Below are 27,607 nucleotides of genomic sequence, written 5' to 3'. Positions count from 1 at the left end.
GATGAAAAACTGTCCAATGGACAGATCAAGTTTCATGCAGTCCTGTAAGGACCTATAAGGGTGATTGGGACAGTAAACCACCATTAGGTCCTTAGTGGGGGGGGGGGGGGCTTAGTGTTTTCGTTCTCCAAATTTCCCAATATCATCTCTGTTCATGACCATAATTAAATATACACTTATCTAGAGAGTCTGATGAGCTGCACTGGATCCATCTCCATTGCTCCTGCCGCTCGCTTGCTTTGCTTCTTCAAGGAAGCTGTGGTTGTACACCCTGGCTTTAATGTGCATGTGCTACACTTATGATTTCACTGAATAACTGCACATCGTGAGTAAGTATAAGTGTTATTTTTTATTGAGGCCAGGAGAGAAATAATATAGTGCCATCTGGGACTCTAAACTATAAGGACCTGTGGGTGGTTCACCAAGAATGGCTTTTTTCTTCTCAAAGCTCTTGTGTAAACCCAAAAGTAAAGGTTTTTTTTTAGATCTTCCAGGGGTGGGTTTTGATAGAGCAGAAAAATAGGCTCTTCTCAGAAGAGTGGATCAGCACTCATGGAGATCATCTGCTTTCCATGCGTTTCTATCACGTTCCAAACAAGGACACTCATGCAACACAATAGTCTCTTCCGGTATCTCTGTATAGTGTCACAACAGGTTCCCTTTAAGACGCTCATAAACATTAGATTATAGTTAACTGCTCTGGGATGGCCACCTTGTATGTAAGGGGTCCCCCAACCATGGTCGTTTTAAGTGAAAGAATATTAAGGTACAAGCAAGTCTGCATGTGTAAGAGAGAACCTCCTGAACAATTGTTTTGCCTAAACTTATTTGAAGTGTATGACCAAGTCTAGACCTGTTGCCCACGAGCAAGTTCGGTCCGAGAAACTCGCTTTGTGTGCTAGAGCGATTTCCTGGACCAAACCTCCTTTTACCGGACTGAGATCAGCATGTTTGTTGAGTCCAGTTATACAGGATATTCCGCCAGCACATGAAGCGTTTTTGCTCAGACCAAACTCATTTTTGAGAAATCGTCCTAAGGTAATTGCGTGCTAAAAAAAAATTATGGAAAGTGTTTTAGATCTAGTGTATTGAAATTTCCAAAATACCATACATTTCAACAGACAAAAGATAGGCCACGAGATGGAATATTGTGAAGGATATTTAGTACCACAACTTCAAGCCAGTGGAGATCTTCACTGACCACCCCCATTCTACGTCTCTATAACACATCAAAGGATTCATGTACACAGAAATTTACAAAGGTTTTTACTGAAGTAGAAATTAGCTTCCGTTATCGGTGATTTCTGATCCACCGTTCCTATGCTCCTATTGAACAAGAAATGTCACCACACATTGTACGCTGACATTCCTTATTGATTGCCTCTCTGCCTGAAAGCTGACAAGTCGTCTTTAAAGAAAAATGTGGCATTTTAAGTAACTACTGGGAAATTTGCATAATATACCCATTCCTGCTGATTCTAAAGATCTTTACAAATTTTACAATTCTCTGTAACGGTTAAGGGAACTGTTGTGTTTGTATAATCAAGGACTAACAAGGACATGTCGGTCATAGCAAGAACAATAAAAGAATCACACAAGAATTACACAAATTATATTATTCGGCAGGAAGGTTGAATAAAAAGCTTCTTAAGAAAAATCATTTAGTCCCAGAGGTGCAGGGATGTGCTGTAAGAAGGGACAAGGACTGTGAACTGTTTGTCCGTACAAGTGGTAACACCCAACTATGTAGGCAGAGCATGTCACTGCTATGGGGTCACTGGAGGGAGTGAGCCCAGACCGGATCTCATCTTCCCAAAATGTGGGGAAATCACCACTAGAAGTAAAATTATAAGTTCTTAACTCTGATTGGTCTACTAGTGAATACCCGATTTTTTTTTTGGTTCATATGGAAAATACTTCTCTGGCAGGTTCCAGCACCATAGTGATAAGGCATCTAGATAATAAGGAGTATACGAGTTTTGACTTTATATTAATATTAAAGCAAACCGGTCACCAGGAATGTTATTTCAGCAGCTGACAGGTTCCAATAAACTATGCTATGATGATTTTATAAAGGCTTCTGTCCCCATTCTGAATCATTTCAGAACTTTATGTAAGTTTAATTTACATTACCTGGCTCTCTGCCAGCAGTGTACGGTGAATCCCAAGGATTGGTCTGCATCCTTGCGTGTGCCGGGGTCTCCTTATACATTCTTAATTTACTTCACACCATCCCAGCCCCCTGCCTGCTCAATGCAAATAACAGGAAGTGGGGAGGGAACTGATGAGTGTGGAGGAGAGGAGACTGAGACAGGCTGCAACTGGACTCTCCCTGCGGACTCAACCCATGCTGCTGGCAGGGAGCCAGCTAATGTGAATGAAACTACTGAAATGATGCCTAAAACTGACAAAGGCAGTTTTTAAAATCACCATAGCATTGGCTATGGGAACCTGTCACCAGCTAAATATTACATTCCTGGTGACAGGTTCACTTTAAAGGGGTCCTGACAAAATATTGTTATAGGGCACCAAGATTTCTGTGTACTCCCCTGACTGTTTACAGATACATATCTAGTAGTATAGCATGGCAACCTACAATACTGCTAGTAGGTGATAGGTTGGGGGCCCTGTTTTTGCAAAGCTTCCGAGCCCTATCCAGGTTTACATTTTTACATGTTTTTTTTTTTTTTTTTTAAAGAAGCATTTCCATTAGAGTATTGCTTTTCTTTGTAGTGTTTGGAAAATGAAGCTCTTGAAGTGTACATTAGATCTTTTCAATTAGAGCACTATCATATTAATTAAATAGTAGCTACTACCTCTTTATAATACCGCCATTGTGCCCGAGAAGCGCCTCACATTCCACTTTATTAGTTTATACTTCATAATCTCCGCTGCTTTAATTTATATAGCGGTAACATCTGGCTGGCTTTAAATAATGATGAAAAGAGACATCTGTTAATCTGTATTTATGGACTGATATGATTTGTCGGAACGTTCATTGACTGCGGTTTGTATTTTAATTAATGATCCTGGAGCTGGCCCTTTTGTCTGGCAAATGGATATTAAAAAGAATCATTCAAATCAAAGCAAACAAAAATGTTCGGGACAAAAACCATATTAAAATACAGAGAAAATAGAAATGCGCAAACAGCTTCAATTCGGCGTTGTGTGTGTGACGCTCCGAAGCAACAATAAAATAGACTCAAGGATTGTAGATTCCTGACGTAATTGCATGTTATCTCCTATTTATTAAAGTGTTTGTGCCAGTTTTCTGTCTGAGTTTGCGCAGAAAAGAACGTGCTAATTGCGTGCACGTGTATTTATGAAGTGTATGAAGTGTTTGCGCCAGTATTGGCGCATACTTCCTGAGCAGTGCAGATTAATGAAGACCGGGCGCCAGTATTCAATAATCTGGTGCACATGTATAGGCTGACAGTGTGCCTTTAAGATCCAGTAACAGACGGGATGTTACAGACACTGCCATAGAAATGACCCCCAAAGACGGCGTGGGGGGCATCGTGGGGGAGAGACCCCTGTTAAATGCCACGGTCGCACTGAGTGAGTTCCGATTGTGGGTGTTACACTGGGGTGTCAGCTGTAAGTTACAGCTGACACCCCGTGCATGCCGATCAGGCCCGGCGCCAGCACCCGGCTAATCCGGGCAAGTGCCGGGGCCCCGAGGTACTGTAGGGGCCCACTCGGGTCCCCGGATCTCCCTGGGTCAGCAGGACATCTGCCTCGCTGCCCGGGAGGTTCCTTCCCTCTCTCATCGCGATCTGTGTCCTCCAGACACAGATCGCGATGAGTACATGTGCAGTCACTCACTGCTTTCCCCGGCAGGAGCTGCAGCATGAGAGGTTGAAGGACCTGTGATGATGTCATGGTCACATGACCTGCCTGGGACCACACAGAGAGACCTGCATCAGTGAGGTGAGGGGGAGACTTACAGGGGCCAGGGAATATACAGGAAGAGGGGGGCAGTGTGTATACAGGAGGAGGAGGGGGCAGTGTGTATACAGGGGGAGGGGTGGCAGTGTGTATACAGGGGGAGGGGTGGCAGTGTATATACAGGGGGAGGGGTGGCAGTGTGTATACAGGAGGAGGGGGGCAGTGTGTATACAGGAGGAGGAGAGGGCAGTGTGTATACAGGAGGAGGAGGGGGGGCAGTGTGTATACAGGAGGAGGAGGGGGGGCAGTGTGTATACAGGAGGAGGGGCAGTGTGTATACAGGATGAGGAGGGGGCAGTGTGTATACAGGAGGAGGGGGGCAGTGTGTATACAGGAGGAGGAGGGGGCAGTGTGTATACAGGAGGAGGAGGGGGGGCAGTGTGTATACAGGAGGAGGAGGGGGGGCAGTGTATATACAGGAGGAGGGGGACAGTGTGTATACAGGAGGAGGGGGGCAGTGTGTATATAGGAGGAGGAGGGGCAGTGTGTATACAGGAGGAGGAGGGGGCAGTGTGTATACAGGGGGAGGGGTGGCAGTGTGTATACAGGAGGAGGGGGGCAGTGTGTATACAGGAGGAGGAGGGGGCAGTGTGTATACAGGAGGAGGAGGGGGGGCAGTGTGTATACAGGAGGAGGAGGGGGGGCAGTGTGTATACAGGAGGAGGAGGGGGGGCAGTGTGTATACAGGAGGAGGAGGGGGGGCAGTGTGTATACAGGAGGAGGAGGGGGCAGTGTGTATACAGGAGGAGGGGGGCAGTGTGTATACAGGAGGAGGAGGGGGCAGTGTGTATACAGGAGGAGGAGGGGGGGCAGTGTGTATACAGGAGGAGGAGGGGGGGCAGTGTATATACAGGAGGAGGGGGACAGTGTGTATATAGGAGGAGGGGGGCAGTGTGTATACAGGAGGAGGAGGGGGGGCAGTGTGTATACAGGAGGAGGGGGGCAGTGTGTATAAAGGAGGAAGAGGGGGGGGCAGTGTGTATACAGGGGGAGGGGGATAGTGTGTATACAGGAGCCAGTTTTGCCATCTCCGTACAAACATATAAAGGGCACATAATACTTAAACTGTAGCCATATACTTACGTCAGGTTGTACTGCTATTTACTGTTGCACTGGCACTTTACAATATTTCTTGTGATAAAATTTCTTGTATGGATATCAGGGCACTGGCACTTTATAATACATCTTTGAATAATTTATATGTGGACAGTAATCTGGATATATTCCTGTGTTTCTGTGGAGTGTGGACGCTTTAGTGGAACTCCCGAGGATAACTTAACTTTTGTTTGTATTTTACAAATCATATTGTCATACTGTTGTTTTTTAATAAGTGTAATGATTAAACAAAATGAATAAAATTTTAACTAAACAGTATAATGAGATTTCTATGAACCAGATTTCACTCATGTGCTTTTCTTAGGTGTTGTTAAGGTTTAATAGAGTGGGTTCGCATAAATTTATGAACAAATGATACGACTTAATTTTGTGCTAACTTTTTGGTTTGGTATACAGGAGGAGGGGCAGTGTGTATACAGGAGGAGGAGGGGGCAGTGTGTATACAGGAGGGGGAGCAGTGTGTATACAGGAGGAGGAGGGGGCAGTGTGTATACAGGGGGAGGAGGGGGCAGTGTGTATACAGGGGGAGGGGTGGCAGTGTGTATACAGGAGGAGGAGGGGGCAGTGTGTATACAGGGGGAGGGGTGGCAGTGTGTATACAGGGGGAGGGGTGGCAGTGTGTATACAGGAGGAGGGGGGCAGTGTGTATACAGGAGGAGGGGCAGTGTGTATACAGGAGGAGGAGGGGGCAGTGTGGATACAGGAGGAGGGGGGCAGTGTGTATACAGGAGGAGGAGGGGGCAGTGTGTATACAGGAGGAGGAGGGGGGGCAGTGTGTATACAGGAGGAGGAGGGGGGGCAGTGTATATACAGGAGGAGGGGGACAGTGTGTATACAGGAGGAGGGGGGCAGTGTGTATATAGGAGGAGGGGGGCAGTGTGTATACAGGAGGAGGAGGGGGGGCAGTGTGTATACAGGAGGAGGGGGGCAGTGTGTATAAAGGAGGAGGAGGGGGGGCAGTGTGTATACAGGGGGAGGGGGATAGTGTGTATACAGGAGGAGGGGGGCAGTGTGTATACAGGAGGAGGAGGGGGGGCAGTGTGTATACAGGAGGAGGGGGGGCACTGTTTATACAGGAGGAGGAGGGGCAGTGTGTATACAGGAGGAGGGGGGCACTGTGTATACAGGAGGAGGGGGGCACTGTGTATACAGGAGGAGGGGGGGCAGTGTGTATACAGGAGGGGGGGCAGTGTGTATACAGGAGGGGGGGAAGTGTGTATACAGGAGGAGGGGGGCAGTGTGTATACAGGAGGAGAGGGGGGCAGTGTGTATAAAGGAGGAGGAGGGGGGGCAGTGTGTATACAGGGGGAGGGGGATAGTGTGTATACAGGAGGAGGGGGGCAGTGTGTATACAGGAGGAGGAGGGGGGGCAGTGTGTATACAGGAGGAGGGGGGGCAGTGTGTATACAGGAGGAGGGGGGGCACTGTTTATACAGGAGGAGGAGGGGCAGTGTGTATACAGGAGGAGGGGGGCACTGTGTATACAGGAGGAGGGGGGGCAGTGTGTATACAGGAGGAGGAGGGGGGCAGTGTGTATACAGGAGGGGGGGCAGTGTGTATACAGGAGGAGGGGGGCAGTGTGTATACAGGAGGAGGGGGGGCAGTGTGTATACAGGAGGAGAGGGGGGCAGTGTGTATAAAGGAGGAGGAGGGGGGGCAGTGTGTATACAGGGGGAGGGGGATAGTGTGTATACAGGAGGAGGGGGGCAGTGTGTATACAGGAGGAGGAGGGGGGCAGTGTGTATACAGGAGGAGGGGGGGCACTGTTTATACAGGAGGAGGGGGGCACTGTGTATACAGGAGGAGGGGGGGCAGTGTGTATACAGGAGGAGGAGGGGGGCAGTGTGTATACAGGAGGGGGGGCAGTGTGTATACAGGAGGAGGGGGGCAGTGTGTATACAGGAGGAGGGGGGGCAGTGTGTATACAGGAGGAGGGGGGGCAGTGTGTATACAGGAGGAGGGGGGCACTGAGTATACAGGGGGAGGGGTGGCAGTGCGTATACAAGGGGAGGAGGGGCAGTGTGTATACAGGAGGGGGGATGTGTACACGGGGATGGGGGGGCAGTGTGTCCACGCGGGGGAGGGGGGGGTGCAGTGTGACTACTGGAGGGCGGCCCATAAAGGGGCCCACTAGAGCTCTGTCGCCCAGGGGCCCACTAAAGCCTGGAGCCGGCCCTGGAGCTCCGATTTTGAGCTAAACTGGCATCAGCTCAGCGGCAGATATATCCGTCGCTGAGTAGTAAGGGGTTAAAGGAAATCTGCCATCATGATAAAACAGGGACACTTACTCATAGATCCATGCACTGTGATTGTGGAAATCTTCTTATATTTGTTATCCATGGCCTCCTTTCTAAGAAAATAAACTTTTAAAATTATGATAATAAGCCAGAAGTGCTATCGGGGGCATTACCAGAGTCCCTCAGTGCTGTAGCTTCACAGGATTTTACACTGTGCTGGAGAACTTCCTCCTCCCACTGTGTGCCTCCCACTTTCTTAGCTGCAGTGAGAGGGGCGTTTCTGAGGGAGCAGATATTGAGACATTCTAATTCCGTCTAACCGTCCATGAAGCAGAGAGGGGCTCTGGTAACACCATCAGAGCCCTTATGGGAAAATTTTGCTTGCATGGATAAAACAATAAAAGAAGATTACCACAGTCACAAGTAAGTGTCCCTGGTTTATCATTTCCTTTAAGAAGGGCCTTTTGATATGAGAAGCGCTTTATCATCCAGTATCAGCCACTCGGATACATGGCACATTTTTAGAATATTAGTCTTAGATTTATAATTCCGCTGTGTGGAAGAGGACAGGACAGGTAAATCTTCCCAATGGTTTCAGTCCTTCAGAGTAGAAATAAAGTCTTTTGTCACGTGGGAGCCTATCAGGATTTCTTGCTGGCCTGGGTACAATGAAGCTGACGGTGAATATACCTGTATACATAGCAATCAGGACACATTCTCAACACAAGACATTGCTATTTGCAGATTATCGAGCACAAGTCTTACTTATACACTTGTAGTATAATGTCTATCTAGATGATTAAAAAAGAGCAAATGTAGCGAGCAGTATCATTACACAGCAGGTGCAGTATCTGCTTTACTCATCGCTGTGGTTTCTGCTGCCGTTTGTGGTTTTATATACAGTTTAACTTCAACAATTTGAATAGCCTGCAAAATTATTTATCTTGAAAAGGAAGAATCATCCGCCAGCGGATAACAATACAAGACTTGTACAGATATAATACAGAATTCTAGCAACAAGGCTGAAGCTGCAGTCACACGTTCCGATGGGAATAGGGAGGGGCCTGTGCAATGGGAATGAGGACAGGCATGTGCAACGGGAATGGGGACAGGCATGTGCAACGGGAATGGGGACAGGCATGTGCAACGGGAATGGGGACAGGCATGTGCAACGGGAATGGGGACAGGCATGTGCAACGGGAATGGGGACGGGCATATGCAATGGTAATGGGGACAGGCATGTGCAACGGGAATGGGGACGGTGTTGAGATGTGGGGTCTTCTGGCCGTTAAAAAAAAATAACTCTTTACTCAGGCTTCAGGTCCAAAGAAAAGGCTTGCATTTATTTGCACAAAAATAAAATGTACAGAACAAAAATGCTGATAATTCAGGGGATAGATTGCAGCTACCTTGGAACAAGCAGCTCCCCTGTGGTCAGATCAGACACTCTGACCTAGAGACCATCCATGTACACACAGGTGTCATTAAATACCCAACTATTTCCCTTGAGTTTTAAAGGGATACACCCCTGGGTTGCACCTTTAACAACAAACATCACACAAAGATATATTTCTTACTTAATATACATAATGCCACAATACAATATAATACACAATATAAAAATAAAAGGGGAGTTTACAATATACACAAAGTAACCAAAGTTAGAAATGCAAACATAAACCACATGGCTTCAGCTCAGCATCACCTGGCAGTAATCAGATGCAGCTATATAACCCCAGCTCACCCTCTGCTCAGGTTTTGCACACACACAGGTAAGATCAGGTAATGCTGAGTGGTGGCTGCTGAACTGGTTTGTCTGGTGAAACAATAGTGGACAGAGACAAAGGTTTGCTGGCCAGCAGGAGGAGAAAAAGAAGAAAAGTTACAAACACACAGAGAAGACAAACAGTTCACCATTCACCCCTCAACATTCCTCCCTGCTTAAGTGGAAGCTTGCCCTTCCACAAAGTAGTTCTCTTGGACTTGGGTACCAAATCGGGATAAGTGATCGGCATTCTTATGCCGACTCCCTGGTTTGTACTGTACCAAGAACCGGTAAGGCTGTAAGCCCAAGTACCAACGTGTTAGACGAGCATTGTTACCCTTCATTGTATTCAACCAAAATAAAGGATGATGGTCAGAAATTAACACAAATTCTTTACCCAATAGATAATAACGTAGACTTTCTATGGCCCATTTTATGGCTAAACATTCCTTTTCTATTGTAGAATAGTTTAGTTCTCTGGGGAACAGTTTTCTGCTAATATACAGAATTGGATGTTCTTCTCCATCCTGCATTTGGCAGAGAACAGCCCCGATACCCCTTTCTGAGGCATCAACCTGGACTTGAAATGGCAGAGTAAAATTCGGGTTATTTAATACAGGTGCACTACACAATTTCTCTTTTAAAGTATTAAATGCTTTTTCACACTCAGGTGTCCATTCCACAAGGTTCTTTTTTGTTTTCTTTGTAAGATCACTTAAAGGGGCGGCTAAATCAGAAAAATTTGGAATAAATCGGCGGTAATAGCCAGCCAGCCCTAAAAATGACCTCACTTCCTTCTTTGTTTTTGGAGTTGGGGCATCCTTTACAGCTGTGATTTTTGAAATTTCTGGTTTAATTTTCCCACCACCTACAATGTATCCAAGATAAGAGGTTTCTTTCTGAGCTATGGTACATTTTGTTGGATTGATTGTAAGTCCAGCTTTAGCCAAGGCTGAGATGACATTTTCCAGATGCAAAAGATGAGACTTCCAATCAGAACTAAAGACAATGACATCATCAAGGTAAGCGGCACAGTATGAGGAGTGTGGTCTGATTACTGTATCCATTAGCCTTTGGAATGTAGCAGGGGCATTATGGAGGCCAAATGGCATACAGGTAAACTGAAACAAGCCCTGTGGGGTGGCAAAAGCTGTTTTTTCACGGGAATTACCTTCAAGTGGTATCTGCCAATAGCCCTTAGTCAGATCAAATGTAGATATATACTGGGCTTTTCCCAAGCTACTTATTAGGTCATCAATATGGGGCATAGGGTAGCTGTCAAATTTTGAGATCTGATTGAGTTTTCTAAAATCAATACAGAATCTAATGTCCCCATTTTTCTTGGGTACAACAACAATGGGGGAGCACCAAGGACTGCAGGATGGTTCAATGACCCCTAATTTTAGCATGTTTTGAACTTCCATGTCCATCACAGGCTTCAGTTTTTCAGGCACCCTGTAGGGTTTCTGACGTATTGGTTTGGCATCACCAGTGTCAATCACATGTTGGACTAACTTGGTGTGACCTGGTGTAGAGACAAAGGTGTGTTCATGCTTCTGCAACAAATGGTCTAAGTCTTTATTCTGGTCATCAGAAAGTTCACTTCCCCTCTGAATATCAGAGACATGAGAACTAACGGGGGACAGAATAGAATAAGCCTGATCAAGAAGATTTGGATGACATTCTGAAAGAATTGTACAGGCCACATTTGGTCTATCAACCCATTTTTTAAGTAGATTGGCATGGAAGATTTTCTTTTCCTGAACCCTGCCAGGCATAAAAATCTCATAATCTACTGGACCAGTTTGACGCAAGACATCAAAGGGTCCCTGCCACTTTGCTAGCAATTTGTTATCAGATGTTGGCAGTAACAGTAGAACCTTATCCCCGGGTATAAAACATTTATCTTTAGCATTTTTATCATACCATTGTTTCATGTGGGATTGTGCATCTGTAACATTGACCTTCACAAACTCTGCTAACTCGGCAAGTTTGTCCCTCATTGAGATGACATACTCCACTAAGGTTTTTTGGTCTGGGCTAGGGTTTTCCCAGTGTTCTTTGATCACATCCAGTGGTCCCCTTGGTCTTCTACCATAGAGTAACTCAAAGGGAGAAAAACCAGTGGATGCCTGTGGAACCTCTCTATAGGCAAACAAAACATATGGGAGCAACTGATCCCATTGTTTTGGATATTGTTCCACAAACTTGCAAAGCATTCTTTTAAGCGTCTGGTTGAAGCGCTCCACCAAGCCATCTGTTTGTGGATGATAGGGAGCAGTTCTTACTGCCTGGATTCCTAAAAGCTGATGGATTTGCTTCATTAAGTTGGACTGAAAATTTGAACCTTGGTCTGTTAGAATTGTGTGAGGAATACCCATCTGACTGAAAAACTTCATCAGTTCCTCTGCAATTCTTTTTGTGGTGATAGTTCTTAAGGGAATAGCCTCTGGATAGCGGGTCATGTAATCACTTATAACTAAAATATATTGGTTACCTTTTTTACTTTTTTCAAGAGGACCAACTATATCCAGAGCTATTCTTTCAAAGGGAGTATCAACCACAGGTACAGGGATCAGCTTACATTTTTTGTTACCTGGGGAAACAAACTGACATTCAGGACAAGAGTCACAAAAACTGGCAACATCTGCATGTACTTTAGGCCAAAAGAATCGAGTTAGTATCCTTGACAGTGTTTTATTCCTACCCAGGTGTCCAGATAGCGGTATACTATGAGATACTTTCAGAATTGACTCCCTGTATTCAGAGGGAACCACAAGTTGCCATACTTTTTCTTTTGTCTTTGGATGCTCACAAACCCTATACAAGAGGTCATTTTTTAAAGTGTACATAGGAAACTGTTTGGGTTCCCCTTCATTTTTAACCTGAGAAAATGCTGAAGCAAGGGTGCCATCTTGTTTTTGTTTAACGGACATATTTTCCCACTTTAGGGATCCTTTTTCTAAGAGAGAATGCGCAGACCGCCATTTCGCACGAGAAAGGCGCATTTCTCTCCTAGAAAGGTGACCTTTGCCACTACCATGGAAAACATCATCGTGCAATGGAAATATGTCACCCAGAGATTCTGCATCAGACACCTTTTTAACTTGAGACCTTGTGGTCACAGCAGAAGTTACACTGTCACTTTTAATCATGCTACAAAAACCAGGTAGGTCTTGGCCCAAAACCACAGGATATGGCAATTTTGGGACAATTCCCATTTCTAAAGACACTTCTACATCAGCTATTTGTATAGGTATCACAGTTTTAGGGTACATCTTTTTATCACCATGCACACAGGTTAGGAACAAATGACCTGTAGTATTAGCAGAGTCCACCAAGTCTGATCTTATCAGAGACTGCTGGCTCCCAGTATCAATCAGTGCAGTCACAGTCTGGGAGTTAACAGTAACAGGTTGTAAATAGTCTCTCACATGTCCAACACAATTTGCTGCAGACCCTTTAACTTTTTTGCTAGCTATATTGGTACAGTCTTTAGCATAATGTCCAGCTTTACCACAGGCAAAGCAAGTAAGGTCTTTATGCTGACCTTTAGATTTTACAGTCTCATGTTTTGGCTTATCAGTGATAGTATTGAAAGAAGGTCTTACCACACTTGGCTTCTGGACCAGTCCTTTCCTTGCAAGCAGATAATTTTCAGCGAGTGTCACAGCTTGCTCACCACTATCAGGCTGATGTTCCTTTACCCATATTCGCATTGGTGTAGGAAGAACCTCCAGAAACTGTTCAAGGATGATGGTCTCCAACACCTGCTGGACAGTCTTGCCCTCTGGGGGAATCCACTTGGAACATAGTTCACTCAGCTGGGTGTAGGCCTCTCTAGGTCCATCTTTATCTTGGTAACTGTAGGTCCGGAATTTTTGGCGAAAGGTTTCTGTATGTATGTTGTATCGTCTTAAAATTGCAGTTTTGACTTTTTTATAATTTTCAGCGTCATCAGTCCTCATCTGGCTATATGCCTGCTGTGCTTTGCTGGTGAGGAATGGCACTAAATGAAGGACCCATTGATCTTCAGGCCACTTGTTTGCTTGAGCCACTCTTTCAAATACTTTTAGATATGACTCTATATCATCAGTCTCTGTTAGCTTGGTCAGCTTTAATTTTGTGGCAGGAGAAAGATTTTGCTGCATGGCTTGTAGTGCCTGGATAAACTGTTCATCTCTCCTTGCTCTTTCCACCTCTTGTTGCTTGATGTCAATTCTGCGTTGCTCCTCCTCCTTGTCTCGCCTCCATTGCTCTTTTTCACGGTAGAATTTTTCCTCCTCTTTTCTACGTTGATCACTTAACTCTTGGCGCTGGACCAACCATACAAGGAGTTCCTCCATGCTTTTTGGAGCAGTTGCACTCACTGGTGGATCAGTACCTGCTGCAGCGCCCTCCTCTGGAATCACAGGTTTGCATACCTCTGGCTGGGTGCTCTCCATCTCCAATACAGGAACTGCTTTTGCCTTTTGGCGAGATCCTTCTACCAGTTTGGGACGTGCAGATGCTTTAGCGCGCTGCGGTGGTCTAGCAGACTGCGTCGTTATAAACCTCCTGGTACGTCCTGCCATCAGCTGAGTAGTAAACTGTACTTAGTCCAGTACAAACAGCCATCCCACTGCTGCCACCATATGTTGAGATGTGGGGTCTTCTGGCCGTTAAAAAAAAATAAATCTTTACTCAGGCTTCAGGTCCAAAGAAAAGGCTTGCATTTATTTGCACAAAAATAAAATGTACAGAACAAAAATGCTGATAATTCAGGGGATAGATTGCAGCTACCTTGGAACAAGCAGCTCCCCTGTGGTCAGATCAGACACTCTGACCTAGAGACCATCCATGTACACACAGGTGTCATTAAATACCCAACTATTTCCCTTGAGTTTTAAAGGGATACACCCCTGGGTTGCACCTTTAACAACAAACATCACACAAAGATATATTTCTTACTTAATATACATAATGCCACAATACAATATAATACACAATATAAAAATAAAAGGGGAGTTTACAATATACACAAAGTAACCAAAGTTAGAAATGCAAACATAAACCACATGGCTTCAGCTCAGCATCACCTGGCAGTAATCAGATGCAGCTATATAACCCCAGCTCACCCTCTGCTCAGGTTTTGCACACACACAGGTAAGATCAGGTAATGCTGAGTGGTGGCTGCTGAACTGGTTTGTCTGGTGAAACAATAGTGGACAGAGACAAAGGTTTGCTGGCCAGCAGGAGGAGAAAAAGAAGAAAAGTTACAAACACACAGAGAAGACAAACAGTTCACCATTCACCCCTCAACAGACGGGCATATGCAATGGTAATGGGGACAGGCATGTGCAACGGGAATGGGGACGGGCATATGCAATGGTAATGGGGACAGGCATGTGCAACGGGAATGGGGAGGGGCATGTGCAATGGTAATGGGGACGGGCATGTGCAACAGAAATGGTGACGGGCATATGCAATGGTAATGGGGACGGGCATGTGCAAACGGAATGGGGACGGGCATAAGCAATGGGAAGGGGGAGGGGCCTCTGCAATGGGAATGGGGAGGGGCCTCTGCAAAGCGAATGGGGAGGGGCCTGTGCAACGGGAATGGGCCTGTGCAACAGGAATGGGGAGGGGCATGTGTCGATCGCATCTGTGTTTCCTCTGAAACAAATGCGATTGGTATCAAGCACCATGGGAGCGATTTATCACTGCTTCTATGCCAGTTTTCTGCCGTAGAAACAGTGAAATAATTGCAAATTGTTGCGCAGCGCAAGAATTTGCGATTGCAATCGCAACTATGCCACCCCCACGCCATGTGGGCATGAAAGCGGCCTAGAGGGGTGTGACGTCCGGTGCCCCGTGCCTGCGTTTAAAAAAAACCAAACCACTGAACTTTTGTTCACTGGTTTATATGCATAACAATGCCAGGTCACAATCATACGCCGTAAATCTCCCTTAACTATACAAGGCATATTCTACAAAAAAATATCAGACAATCCCTATGGGCCATAGATTATTACGATGTCGCTATATACACAGAATGTTAGTACAATAGTTGTACTTATGCTTAGGAGAATATAGAATACTAAAGAAAAACTGCAACCGTACTGTATTATAATGATCAGATGGCTTTGAACATTGTATGACATAAATACAGAGACATCCAGGTACATCAAGTCTCATGAGCAGACAAAATCATTGAAGCAGTGAAATCTAGTTGTATGAGACCGGGAGAAAACTCTCATGACAATATGTTATCAATAATTGAATTTCACTTTATATGTATGAAGCAAATGTAACAGGAAACATCATTTCTACTGCCTGGAAGGATCAAACTTATTTTTACATCTTGCTCTCTTTTAATAGCCTGGTTGTAGGTGTAAGGGTATGATAAAAATACCACAACCCTTAAAAGCTCTAAAAATCAGCTAACTACAACCTTCCACCATGTTGTAGTTACAATATGAAGTATTTTACATCTCAATATTCAACTGCCAATTACCAGCACTAAACTACTGGACTGTAAGCGCTATGGAATTTGATGGCGCTATATAAATAAAGATTATTATTATACTCTACCCCTGAGCTAGAGTATGAAATGTCCTTTCTAGAATTCCCTCTCTTTCATGTAAAATTTCCATCAATTTACCTGTAAAAAATCTCCCCCAAAGTCAGGCAAATATGACTCTTCTCACCTAATTTTCACATGAGATAAGTCAAGTTTGGGGGCTCCAAGAGGAGTGCCACTTCAAAAGCCATTGGGGGTCATTTACTAAGGGCCCGAATCGCGTTTTTACGGCGGGTTACCCCGTGTTTTTGGTGCACGCGATCGGATTGTGGCGGATTGCGCCCACGATGGAAATCGGGGGGCGTGGCCGTAGAAAAACCCGATGGATTCGGAAAAACCGCCGCATTTAAAAAAAAAAAAGTGTTGCTTGACACGCGTTTACCTGCACTCGGCCCAGCTTGGTGAAGTTCAGTGCATTCCGATGAACTTCAGCGCAGCACCGACACCTGGTGGACGTCGGAGGAACTACCTTAGTGAATCCCGGCAGAACCCGAATTCTCCACACAAATCTCTCCGCTGGATCGCGAATGGATGGGGTAAGTAAATCTGCCCCATTATCTTTATAGCTTTTATAGCTTTTTATGTCATATTAAAGATATGGATCAAGTTTATGGTTTTGTGAGCTACAGAACGTAGATCTAGGCAGCTAAACACATAGGCTGAGATTTATCATCAAGTTTCTGAGGTAAAACTGTTCTAGTTGCCTATGGAAGCCAATCAGAGCTCAGCTTTAATTTTATAAACTGCTGTTTGAAAATGAAAGCTGAGCTCTGATTGGTTGCCATGAGCAACTAGAACAGTTCTGCTCTAAGAGACTGATGATAAATCTCCCCCTTAGTTGGAAATGTAAGCTGCAGAAAAAGATCCAGTTCCCACCGATTTTTTAACTGCCTGTTTGTCCAGTTCTCCAGCTCACAGAACCATAATCTAAATGGGATCTGAAAGAAGAAAAACTGAAAAATGACACAAAAAGCAAGTTTCTAGAACCAAAGATAGGGGCCATTCCTGACAGCCATTTTCTACATCAGGGCTGTGCCTCTATATCTATTAGGCACATTCCGCACAGGATTTAGGAAGTTTCAAGAACGGCTTCATAGCCCATCACTGGCACATTTTTACATGTTCCAACCTAAACTGACACCTTAGGAATGGTAACAATGTGCAATTTGTACCCAATGGAAGTTCACACAAACACTGGGCTGACATACAAATGGCTTTCAGAGACTGTGCCAGGGGTTGGGTCATGTTGGGTTCGATTTTAGGTGCACATAAAAGGAAATCTACAAGCAAACATGATAAACCTGGGACACTTACTCATAGATTCAGGCACCGTGACACAATGTTATATTTGTACATATTGTGGTCTCCTTCTGCAACATCCCCCACAGCGGCTTAGCCTTTTCTTGTGGTCCTGGAGGCAGCCGGGGCCCACAATACCGAAGTGGCTGGTGGTCTAAGGCGCACTGCTGTCACGGTGCTTGGTATGGGGACCAGAGGGCTGTCCTACAGCCTGGCAGGTCTCAAGCAGGTGGTGTATGCAGCTGGTACTCCCTGGGGCAACCCCTGAATGTCTGTAGGAAGAGTCCCTGGGTGATGGATGGGGAAGCCCGTGGTGGTAGACAGCCGTATCCAGGGATCAGACGGAGGCAACGTTGTGCAAATCAACTTGCAGTTCTTTATTGAACAGCAGGCAACGGCCCAAAACCGGTTAATAGCAGGTTTCAGCTGCTGGAGTGGTCATGGAGGGTGGTCTGCATGAATAGAGCACACAAACTGATAGTAGAGGCAGGCTGGGATAGTTGAAGTGGAGCTGTGTCCACGTTGTGGAAGCTGAAGCTCTGGGCTAGAGTCTCCTGACTCGCCCTGTGTGCCCTAAGATCCTGGGGTTGATATCTGTGGCAGCACTGGCATGTACTGCTTACTCTGTCTCCTTGGGATTAGACCATACCATGTGCTTCCACCCAGTAGGGTTTTTTATACTCCCCCTGTTCAGGTGGTAGCACCTCTCCAATCACACTCCAGCTAACAATACAGCCACACAACAATTTAACTGTTGCCTTTCCAGGCAGTATCTACAGCTGCAATTACATAATACTCAGATTCCAGAACCTTCCTAGAGAGGTGATCAATCTCCCTGACAGCTCCTGGCCTGAGGATGGCGCTATTTGCAACTACCTGCCTGCCTATGCATTGGCAGGTGTGCTGCACTTCCTTCTAAAATCAACATTTAAATCCTGGGGATGTTAACAAAGCCCCTCAATGCTGTTACAACGTGCAAGATTACCTGAGGCAGAGGAAAGGGTGTAAGTGGGGATGGTTAGACAGTGTAGCAGCCTGTGAAGCTACAGCACAGAGGGGCTCAGGTAACACATCCAGAAGCCCTTCAGGCTCATTAGCATATTTTTTTAAAGATGTAAGGAGGCCATGAATAACAAAATATAATAAGATTACCATAGTCACAATGCCTGGATCTATGAGTATGTGTCCCTGGTTTCTCCATGTTTGGTTTTGATGGTGGATTCCTTTAAACAATAATACTGTGTAAAAGAAATATACAAATACTTTTCTTTTACCCAATTTCTAATATTACTCAGTCCAGTAACATCAGAAATCTTGATCAAAGATCAAAGTTCTATTGTGTTTGTGGACCTATTGCTGTTTGAAACTTTTATAATAAATTCCTAATGATAATATTTCATCATTCAGAATAGATTAATATAATATTATGACAGTGCAGGATGACTCGAGGACTAATAAAATTTTCATGAGAAATAAAAATCAGTAAACTTAAAACAGGCATAACACTATCAAAAACTGCACAACAGATGTAATATGAAGCCTATAAAAAAAAACAGACACAAGATAAACCGAGATTTACACTGAGTGAAAAGATGCAGTACCTCTGAGACATGTAACTTTTACAGGATCCAGGGGACGTCTTTCAGGACCTGAGTCTCCTGTCTGCACTGACCTTTTCCTTTTCCCAAGGCCACATGAATATTTAAGCTCATCTGTTGTGAAAACAAATCTTATGAGGTATCGGAGGAGCCGCCTTCCGTCTTTCTTGGAGGAGTTGACTGCCTCGTCCCATTGTTTACTGGTTATGTATACTGGGTAGTTGTTTAACAGCTGTTTGCTGCCCTGTGGAGGCAATGGACATAGAAATTGTTAGGTATGAACATGTTTCTAATAGGAGGCATACTGAAGGGGCCTAAAGCCTAACAATAGTTTTGCACATTTTTGTGCAAATGTTGGGAATGTGTTTAGGAGTAATTTACTAATATACTTTATTAATGGATTTTCCTTATTTTTATTTAATAAAATACATTATATTCTGCATCGCTTAAAAAACAGAGTTCGTCTTTACTTCTTAATGCTTTGAATGAGTACTGCTAGGAAATATATGGGTATGTGAGCTGTACTGTTCTCTCCCAGGTCAGATGATGGGGGGCCCTGACACTGTGGGCCCCATAGCGGCTGCTATGGCTGCTACCACTGTAGTTACGCCCCTGGAGCAAGCTGTTATATGCAGTGAAGGCAACAAAGCTGTCAGCGATGACAACTAACAGCCTAATACTAATAGAAAAGTAGTTTTTCTTGAGAAAGCTACAGAGCAAAGAGTCAGGGTAAAAATCCCTTCTCCAAGGATAATAGTTCTCCCCGCTCAGCGAGTAGACACCTAGAACAGGTGTTTAAAAATTAAAAATATAATGAATTGATAGAGTATATAGTAAAGTACTACTAATCACATTCCCTACACATCACCCCAAAAGGTGAAGATTTAGTTACACTTTAACGTCATAAGAAGGATCTCCAGCTGATTGCAGGGTATACAGCACATAACAGCAATATACTTACAGAGATAAACTGAAATCATACAGATATGAGGCAGATATTCCAGAAATGTAGTGAATTCAGGAAATGGTAGAAGGTACAACCAGGACCGCCACTATGAGGTCGGTCCCCTGACTGGCAAATGTTGTGGGCCCTGGAAAGGGAGTGGGGTTTTCTGTGACTTGGGGCCCCCTGGACAGAATCACTCTAAACCCACCCTGATGGCTGCCCTGGGTACAACGCTCATGTATGATGATCATATACTCAAATGGGTTCTTTTAAGTATTTAACTAGCAGATCAGTGACGATCAGTGACATCTGGTTCTTACATTGGGTGGAGCAGCAGGACGAGCATGTGTCCTGCCGCTCCATTGAATTTTATGGGAATGGCTGAGATAGCTCAGCACATTCTCGTAATTAGTGGGGGTCCAAAATGGCATTTTTAGGCAATCCTCTGGACTTTAAGAAAGGGAGGGTTTATCACTGGTGGGGAATGGGGGATTTTGCCCAAATCCATCATCTCTATTGTAAAAGGATCTATAACATTAGAAGTTGTGTAGATGGAAGCTGGGAGTGCTGTAGACTCTCTCTCTCGGCTCCGATGTGGGTTGGTTATTACTAATGGCGTGCAAATTGCCTTGCTACATCCTGATAAATCCCTCCAATAATGCCAGCACAATGCATAGGCCTGCATCCATCCATCCAGTCTTCCTCCCATGACATGCAGCATTCCTCCGCAGCACAATATTGGCATCAGCCCTGATTGTAACGCACAAAGAAGTGTAGTCAAGTCATTCCCAGGAAAAGAAACAAGCAGACTATTACCCTGACAATAAAACATGCTCCGAAATGAACAAGTAATTGCTCATTCTAAGGGCTGACACTTTTAAATTACATTTGCATTTTCCATAACCAGACCCAATGAGGTATAATGAACACCTCTGAGAAAGCAGTTATTTATAATTTGCACTTTAGCAGGTAGGAGCAAAAGTGTCAATGATCCAGTGACTGAGAACATCATTTAAATATAACCCGTAACCTTCCTCTTCCTCTATTAACATGTCAGGTGCTCGCCAAGCGTCTGATGAAGGAGTCGTCTTTATGATGGCTGACAGTATACTGTACAGATGAGGCTTTATCATCATCTCCCTAAATTACCATTAAGTAGTGAGGGGTGGGGGGGATAGAAAACAAACAGCTCCAACCCATAAACCTGCAGCATAAAACCTGTTAAAAAGCTTGATGTAAAGGCAAAGAATATTCCTCGCAGTTTACAACATTACGTAAATGTCACCGTGTCGCGCCGCAATCCTCCTTATAATTTACATGAGCTGTAAAAACTCCGGGGCGGACTGGAAGCATTGGGAGTAATTACTGGGATCTGAATGACCCACATATCACTTATACAGACCACGTGTCAATAATACAGATTCATTGGGTGTTTATGGGATGGAAATCCGCGCTATTAAAGGGATATTATGAAGTGATAGCTCTCCTGTCTGACCTCTGTGCAGGAGGAATACAGTACGGTCCGACTTCAGTGAATAACAATGATTATCTTGTTATAATGGGGGATTAGAGATCTAGAATTGGAAGCTGAAAAAAATTGGCAGGTGGAAACATCTGACAAAGATCATACTATGATGGCTAGATAAATGGGTCAGAGCTTCTGTAAAATTTTGGATGTCTGGAATACAGTGGGGCACATTTACTAAGGGTCTGAACGCAGCAGTTTCGTCAGGTTTCGTGATTTTTTTCTGTTTTGCTCTGAATTGGTTTTTGGCGCACGTGATCGGATTGTGGCACATCGGCGCTGGCTTGCATGCGACATTAATCGGGGGGCGTGGACGTCGGACAATCCAACAGATTCGGACAAACCGCGGAATTTCAAAAGCAAATTGTGTCACAAAATCAGCATGCACTGGGAAGAAGAAGGAGAACTTCGGCGGACCTCAGCGGGGGAAGCGACAAAAGCAGGAAATTGGACGCACAATCTTAGAGAATCGTGGCAGATCCGAATCCTTGTCGGACAACGCACGGCGGATATCGCGACCGAACGGGTAAGTAAATGTGCCCCAGTGGGTTGTACCTATTATAAGTGTAACATATCTATAACAGCCTTATTGATATATATCAAGATATTACCTTGGAAAGGTGTGAAAAATTCTATAATGGTAAACCTAGGATCCTGACATGTATATGGATGTTACATATGACACTTCCCACCTATCTACACATTGCTGCAGACCAAGGCACCTTTAATAGCAAAATGGATGCCCCGAAACCAGGAGCCTCTTACAGCAAAATAATGTGCCCCACCCCAATGCAAAAAAAATATAATAATTCAGGACTGGTTTGAGGAATATATCAAAGAGATTGAGATTTTAACTTCTATATTATTATCATTATTTTTATAGGGCACCAATAATTCCATGGTGCTCTACAAACAATAAGGGGTTCACATACATTACAAAAGACATGTGCAAGGACAAAATACAAAAACTTCAAAGATCAGGAACAAGAGGAAGAAGGACCCTACCCCTGAGGGCTCACAATCTACGTTGCAGGGTAGATGGAGACACAAGGTGAAGGAGTGGAGCAGTGAGCTTATTGTGTGCTCCTGGACAGATGGGTCTTAAAGGGAACCTGTCACCAGGAGACCCATTTTTAGCACTCGCCAAAGTGTTTTTGTATTAAAAATTGGTTTTACAGAAAAAAAGATATGTTATATTGTATCTTTCATTAGCATCTGCTGTGTGACTAGGCAGTTGCCAAAAGGGCGGGTCTGGAAAGGAGCAGTTCCCCCCCACCCTTAGGAACAGCTTCTCCATGTGACCTTTTCAAATATATGCTGCACCCCCCTACCTCTCCTCTCTTATCTCAGTCTATCACCCAACTCGTGCTCTTAGATCCGCCAGTGATCTTAGATTAACCTCTACCCTAGTGCGGACCTCCCAATCGCGTCTCCAAGACTTCTCTAGAGCTGCACCAATTCTATGGAATGCTCTGCCCCGGACTATCAGACTAATACCTAACCTCCAAAGTTTCAAACGTGCTCTTAAAACCCATTTCTTTAGGCAAGCCTATAACACTCATTAACTGCATGAAGTTTTAACTCTTCTACTAACCCGTCCTGTGTCGTCCTCCAATCTGTTATCCAGCAACCAACAGGCACCAGACTTCTCTGCAGTCCCATTCACCCTGGACCTGGTATATAAGATGACGGCTGAGTGGTTCAAGCGACAGCAATTCCATTTATTATATTTTGTTCTATTCCCTAAGAAGAATGGCTTGACCATTAAATATTCTTTTACCTCGGGTTACCCCATCATCTTCATAAACCGTAAGCTCTGGCGAGCAGGGACCTCACTCCTGTTGTTCCATACAAATGTTGTGCTCTGTCATGTTATATTATTTGTATTTGTTTCCTATGATTTGTAAAGCGCTACGTAATATGATGGCGCTAAGATTATTATTATTATTATTAATATATAAAAACACCCATCACTTGGCTTAGCGACGCCCCCTGCTCCTCTACAGCCAATCCCGAGTGTGGGGTGTTATTCATATATTTGAAAAGGTCACATGTTTCACAAGGGTGGGGGGGAACTGCTCCTTTCAAGCCACTCCCCTTTGGCAACTGCCTAGTCACACAGCAGATGCTAATGAAAGGTACAATATAACATATCTTTTTTTTTGTAAAACCAATTTTTTATGCCAAAACACTTTGGCAGTGTATGTACTATGCTCTGTGGGGACGGGGGCAGTGCTAAAAATGGGTCTCCTGGTGACAGGTTCCCTTTAAGGTTATGTTTGAAAGGTGGGGGACAGTCTCACACATTTTGTAGAGAGTTCCAGAGCATTCCCCAGATCTCAAACCAAATGAGCTTACGTAGGATTGCAGGATGTGTGGGAACATCCCGTAAAAAGGTCCCAAATTATCCCCCATTATCCTTAACCACACTCAATGCCTCAACTAAACATAGTATATCTTCCTTTATTTCCCCACATAGTATAATTGCCCCTTCCTGAGGTCACCCCCCCCTTATGTAGCCATATAATACCCCATAATGCAATCAGAAACATATAATGCCCCCTATTTAATTTATCTTCCCTTTACTTCTGTTCCTCCACTTTTCTTTATCTCCCAAAACTTATATTGCCTGAGCTTTCTATACTCTGGCCTGTCCTCTCTCATACCGTGGTCCTCTGTCCTCTCTCATACCGTGGCCCCCTGTCCTCTCTCATACCGGGGGCCCCTGTTCTCTCTCAAACCGGGGCCCCCTGTCCTCTCTCAAACTGGGGCCCCCTGTCCTCTCTCAAACCGGGGCCCCCTGTCCTCTCTCAAACCGGGGCCCCCTGCCCTCTCTCATACTGTGGCCCCCTGTCCTCCTCTCCCCGGAGCTCTGAGATGACGTTGGAAAGGGGGGGGGCAGCCAGGGGAGGAGCTACCTCCACACATCTCCGTTGTAGAACACAGTAAGATGTGTGGAAGCAGCAGGAACTGATTCCGCCTCCTGGCCCCAAAGCCTCTCTAGTGTGTCGGGGCAGGGACCAGGAGGCAGGAAAAACAGGGACATGTTGGGACACTCTTTCAGTCCCTGTTTTTGGACGCTATCCGGGATGGTTGGGAGCTATAAATATCTGATATGCCTCCTGGAACATATCTGGAACATGACCGACATATAAGATCAAGGGCGATTTTTATTTTTTTAAACCAGAAAACATTTATTTATGCTTTGAATCACAAAGTGAAGCATTTACATTGACATATTCCACATAGTGATATACCATAACATTGTCCAATATGCATTATACACACATAACAAATCCCCAACTTCAACCCCCCCACCTCCCCCATAGGTCTGAGCTTCTCCTTTCATTGGCATAATAATTTATTCTCCAGAGGTACCTAGCACCCATGTTATCCTGCTCATATTCCTAGCAGCTCTACAGATTGCCAATGTTCCCAACTCTGCAGTAACTGCGGTGAGGCCAGTCCTGGACACTCAATCCACTTACCCCATTGCTTTTCAAATTTTTCAAAAGCCCCCCTCTTCCTATACACATTCATTTCAAGCTTAATAGTGCTATTTAGCATTTTCTTCACCTCCGTAAGAACCGGCGGTTCCTCATCCAGCCAATGCTTGGCGATCGATTTCCGTACGTGGTAAAGAATTTTGGCTACTACTAGTTGTTCTGGCCTGGTTATGTCTAATTCCCCTACACAGCCCAATACACATATTTTGGGTTTGATAGGCACATTAACCCAAAACACCTTGTGTATCAGTCTACCCGCTCTTTAAGGGTGATTTTTCTAATAGGAATTTGATCATGTAGCCAATCAAAAGAGACCAGAATTGTCAGATTGCAATATCTCTTGTGGTTTAAAAGTCGTCAACACATAAATTCTCTAAAGATTATCATGTGCAATTGTATCCAGTGAATTTAGCTTTGATTACAGTTCCATGGATAACACATCACATAGCTGTACAACACAGGGAATATACCCAGTTGCATCTTTCTACGTTAATAACTTTTGGACCAGATCTGATTGAAGCAATCAGTTTCTCGGACAATTCTAATCTTCTCTGGTCTGCTCTCTATCCACCTTCTCATTAAAAAAAAAAAAACTTGATCTAATATGGCACCTTTCAAGATGGCTGATGTTGGAAAGAGGGTGTTGTTGGCTGATCAGTGTACATATATCTATGTATCCTCCCTTAATCATCTTCTATAAAGAGTTCAAAGCTCTTCAGATATCAATCATCAGTTAAAAGCATCACGATTATTATAGGTACTTAATATCAACCTTCAGATATTGCATCTATTTTCTCTATAATAATACAGTCAAATTCACAAAGATAACAAACATAATGAATTCCGAACACAATTCCATAGCAATGAACATTCATTACAATACCTAGGACTAATGTGCTGTATTAATTGGCCAACATAATTAGCACATATTCTAATGATCCAATACTAATGGCATACATGTTTTGTAACATATAGAGAGAATATTACGGTATTATAAGCTTAATTTCTTCAGTAAAAATGCTAATTAAAATTTTAATTGTAAAAAAGTGTAAATGCTTCAATGTTATTTTATTTTTAATTGGCTAAACGTTAAAAAAAAACATTTATTTAGAAAGGATATGATAGCGGATGAGAAGCTGAGTGCTGTTATGTATGGGATTTAAAAAAAAGTCATTCCTGACAGGACTCCTGGGAGAGACAGTGAGAGTCCTGCTAATCCAACCCACACAAAGTGACTGTAAGATATAGAGCAGTAATGATAAACACACACACATACCCAAAAGTGCCCAAAACTACACCCAAAAACCCCAAAATGTATCCCAGAGTCCCAACATTGCATTATAAGCAGTAACTTATTGCTAACTGCTCTGCTACAACCTTATTGGCATAGGATTCCAATACTATTGAAAGAAGGATGGGAAATTTGGATTATAATTGTCGGTTCTCTCCAGGGCTCCCAGAAAGAACAGTCACGGGACCCGAAACTGGAATTCCAATAGATTCAATGATAATCTAGCTTTATCCACCTTTGTTTCTCTAGTCAATGGCCTGGGTGCCCCCAGTAAGGACTTTGAGTGCCACCTTTGGCACCGTGCCATAGGTTCGCCACCACTGTTTTAGGGGTTTCTAATCTCTTAATCAAACTTACACCAATTTATCCTATTTTCCAGTTTACTGCAGCTCCCACAGTGCACCCAACCTTTGTTATGTGTTGGGTGCAACATGACTGCCATGGCCAGTCAACGGACAGGCAATGACTTTATGTAACAAGCTGTCTGGTGATCCCTGTCAAATGGGCATCAGGCCAAAGACCCCAGAACTGATCAGTCATGAGCCAAGGTGCACATAACAAAGACCGCAGGGGCTGTATTTATTCAATCACCTTTGAAAAATAAGTTAAAGGGGTTGGCCACTATTATAAAACTTTGCTAAGGTAAGTACAAGACCATAATAGCGTAACCCATATGGTACTTACCCTGGTAGTTTGTGTAAAGCTGCTGGGCATTGCAACTTAGGACCTCTTGCATTGTCCCATGACCTGCAGCCTTCCAAGCAGATGTAGGGGGCAGTGCAGGTATTACTATATGAATGCACTCTCACAGCAATGGTTGGTGGGGCGAGTAGATGCCCTTTACATGCCCCTCAAACTACTTGTATGGGAGTAGTTATGTTGGAGGGGGCGCCTGATTGCACTGCACCTGGCATCAAGGTGGAAGGCAGCAGGACATTTGACAGCACAGGAAGTCCTGAGTCCTGCTGCTTTGGGGTCACATGTCCTGGCAGCTTTACTTTACCAGGGTAAGTACTATATGGTTGACTCTATGAGGGTCATGCACTAGTAAACTAGTCATGACGATCATGAACTAGTAAAGTTTTGTAATATTGACCTATAAGATAGTTTTACTATTATAATTTTTTTTTTACTTCGACAACCCCTTCACAAAAAAAAAAGAAAGTTTAAAATGTTTATACCATAAGCAATATTACAATCCCCTTTGCTTAGGAATAATAATATATCAAATACACAATACTGTAAGAAAGGTCTTAGAAAGGTCTGTGGTCCTTACATCTGCTCTCACGATCCATAATATGATATCTGCATTACTTGCACACACTAAATCAAAGTTCTCCAGACACACACACGATGGCCGGCACCTAGCTATCACATGTCAATGCAAAAAGTTGACATCAATTAAAGTGAAATAAGAAAAGCAAAACAGAGAACATAAAAGTCAAATAAAAGTGCAAGAAGCAGAAGTGATCCATATCTACAGATGCAAGATGTCAGCTAGAACAGAAGACAAGGATCAGCTTGCTCAGCTTTCTCCCCGATAAGGAGAAGGACATCAATGATAAATAACGCTATAAAATAAATCTTACTCTTCTGATTAGGATGTAGAAATACACAATAAAGACAGGCTGTGCTTCTGCCGTAAAAGCTGAAGATGATGCACGGATGATATGAAATGGGACTCTGTGGGGAGGTTTATGATGGTGCAGCAAGTTAACCGAGAAGTTTTTTTTAAGGATACAAATGTGCTTCCAGTGTTTATAAGCCATAGACAGGTCCATTACCGCCCAATCCATGCAAGGTTGCAGAAATAG

General features: G+C 44.1%; 1 protein-coding gene across 2 annotated transcripts in view; it reads right to left on the bottom strand.

Moving 5' to 3' along the window:
- Positions 1-27,607, bottom strand: part of BEND4 (BEN domain containing 4) — a 122,675-nt gene that overhangs the window by 1,054 nt on the left and 94,014 nt on the right. The window contains exon 5 of one of the 2 annotated variants that reach the window (XM_072124992.1): positions 18,529-18,769. In XM_072124992.1, coding sequence (XP_071981093.1) covers positions 18,529-18,769 — 241 coding nt within the window. The remainder of the gene's footprint in view (positions 1-18,528; positions 18,770-27,607) is intronic. The other variant, XM_072125000.1, reaches the window with a different exon arrangement.

Source organism: Engystomops pustulosus, chromosome 1, assembly GCF_040894005.1.
Source record: "Engystomops pustulosus chromosome 1, aEngPut4.maternal, whole genome shotgun sequence".
NCBI classification, from domain to species: domain Eukaryota; kingdom Metazoa; phylum Chordata; class Amphibia; order Anura; family Leptodactylidae; genus Engystomops; species Engystomops pustulosus.
The sequence above is the reverse complement of the archived record's forward strand: the minus strand, read 5'-3'. Positions and strand labels throughout refer to the sequence as shown.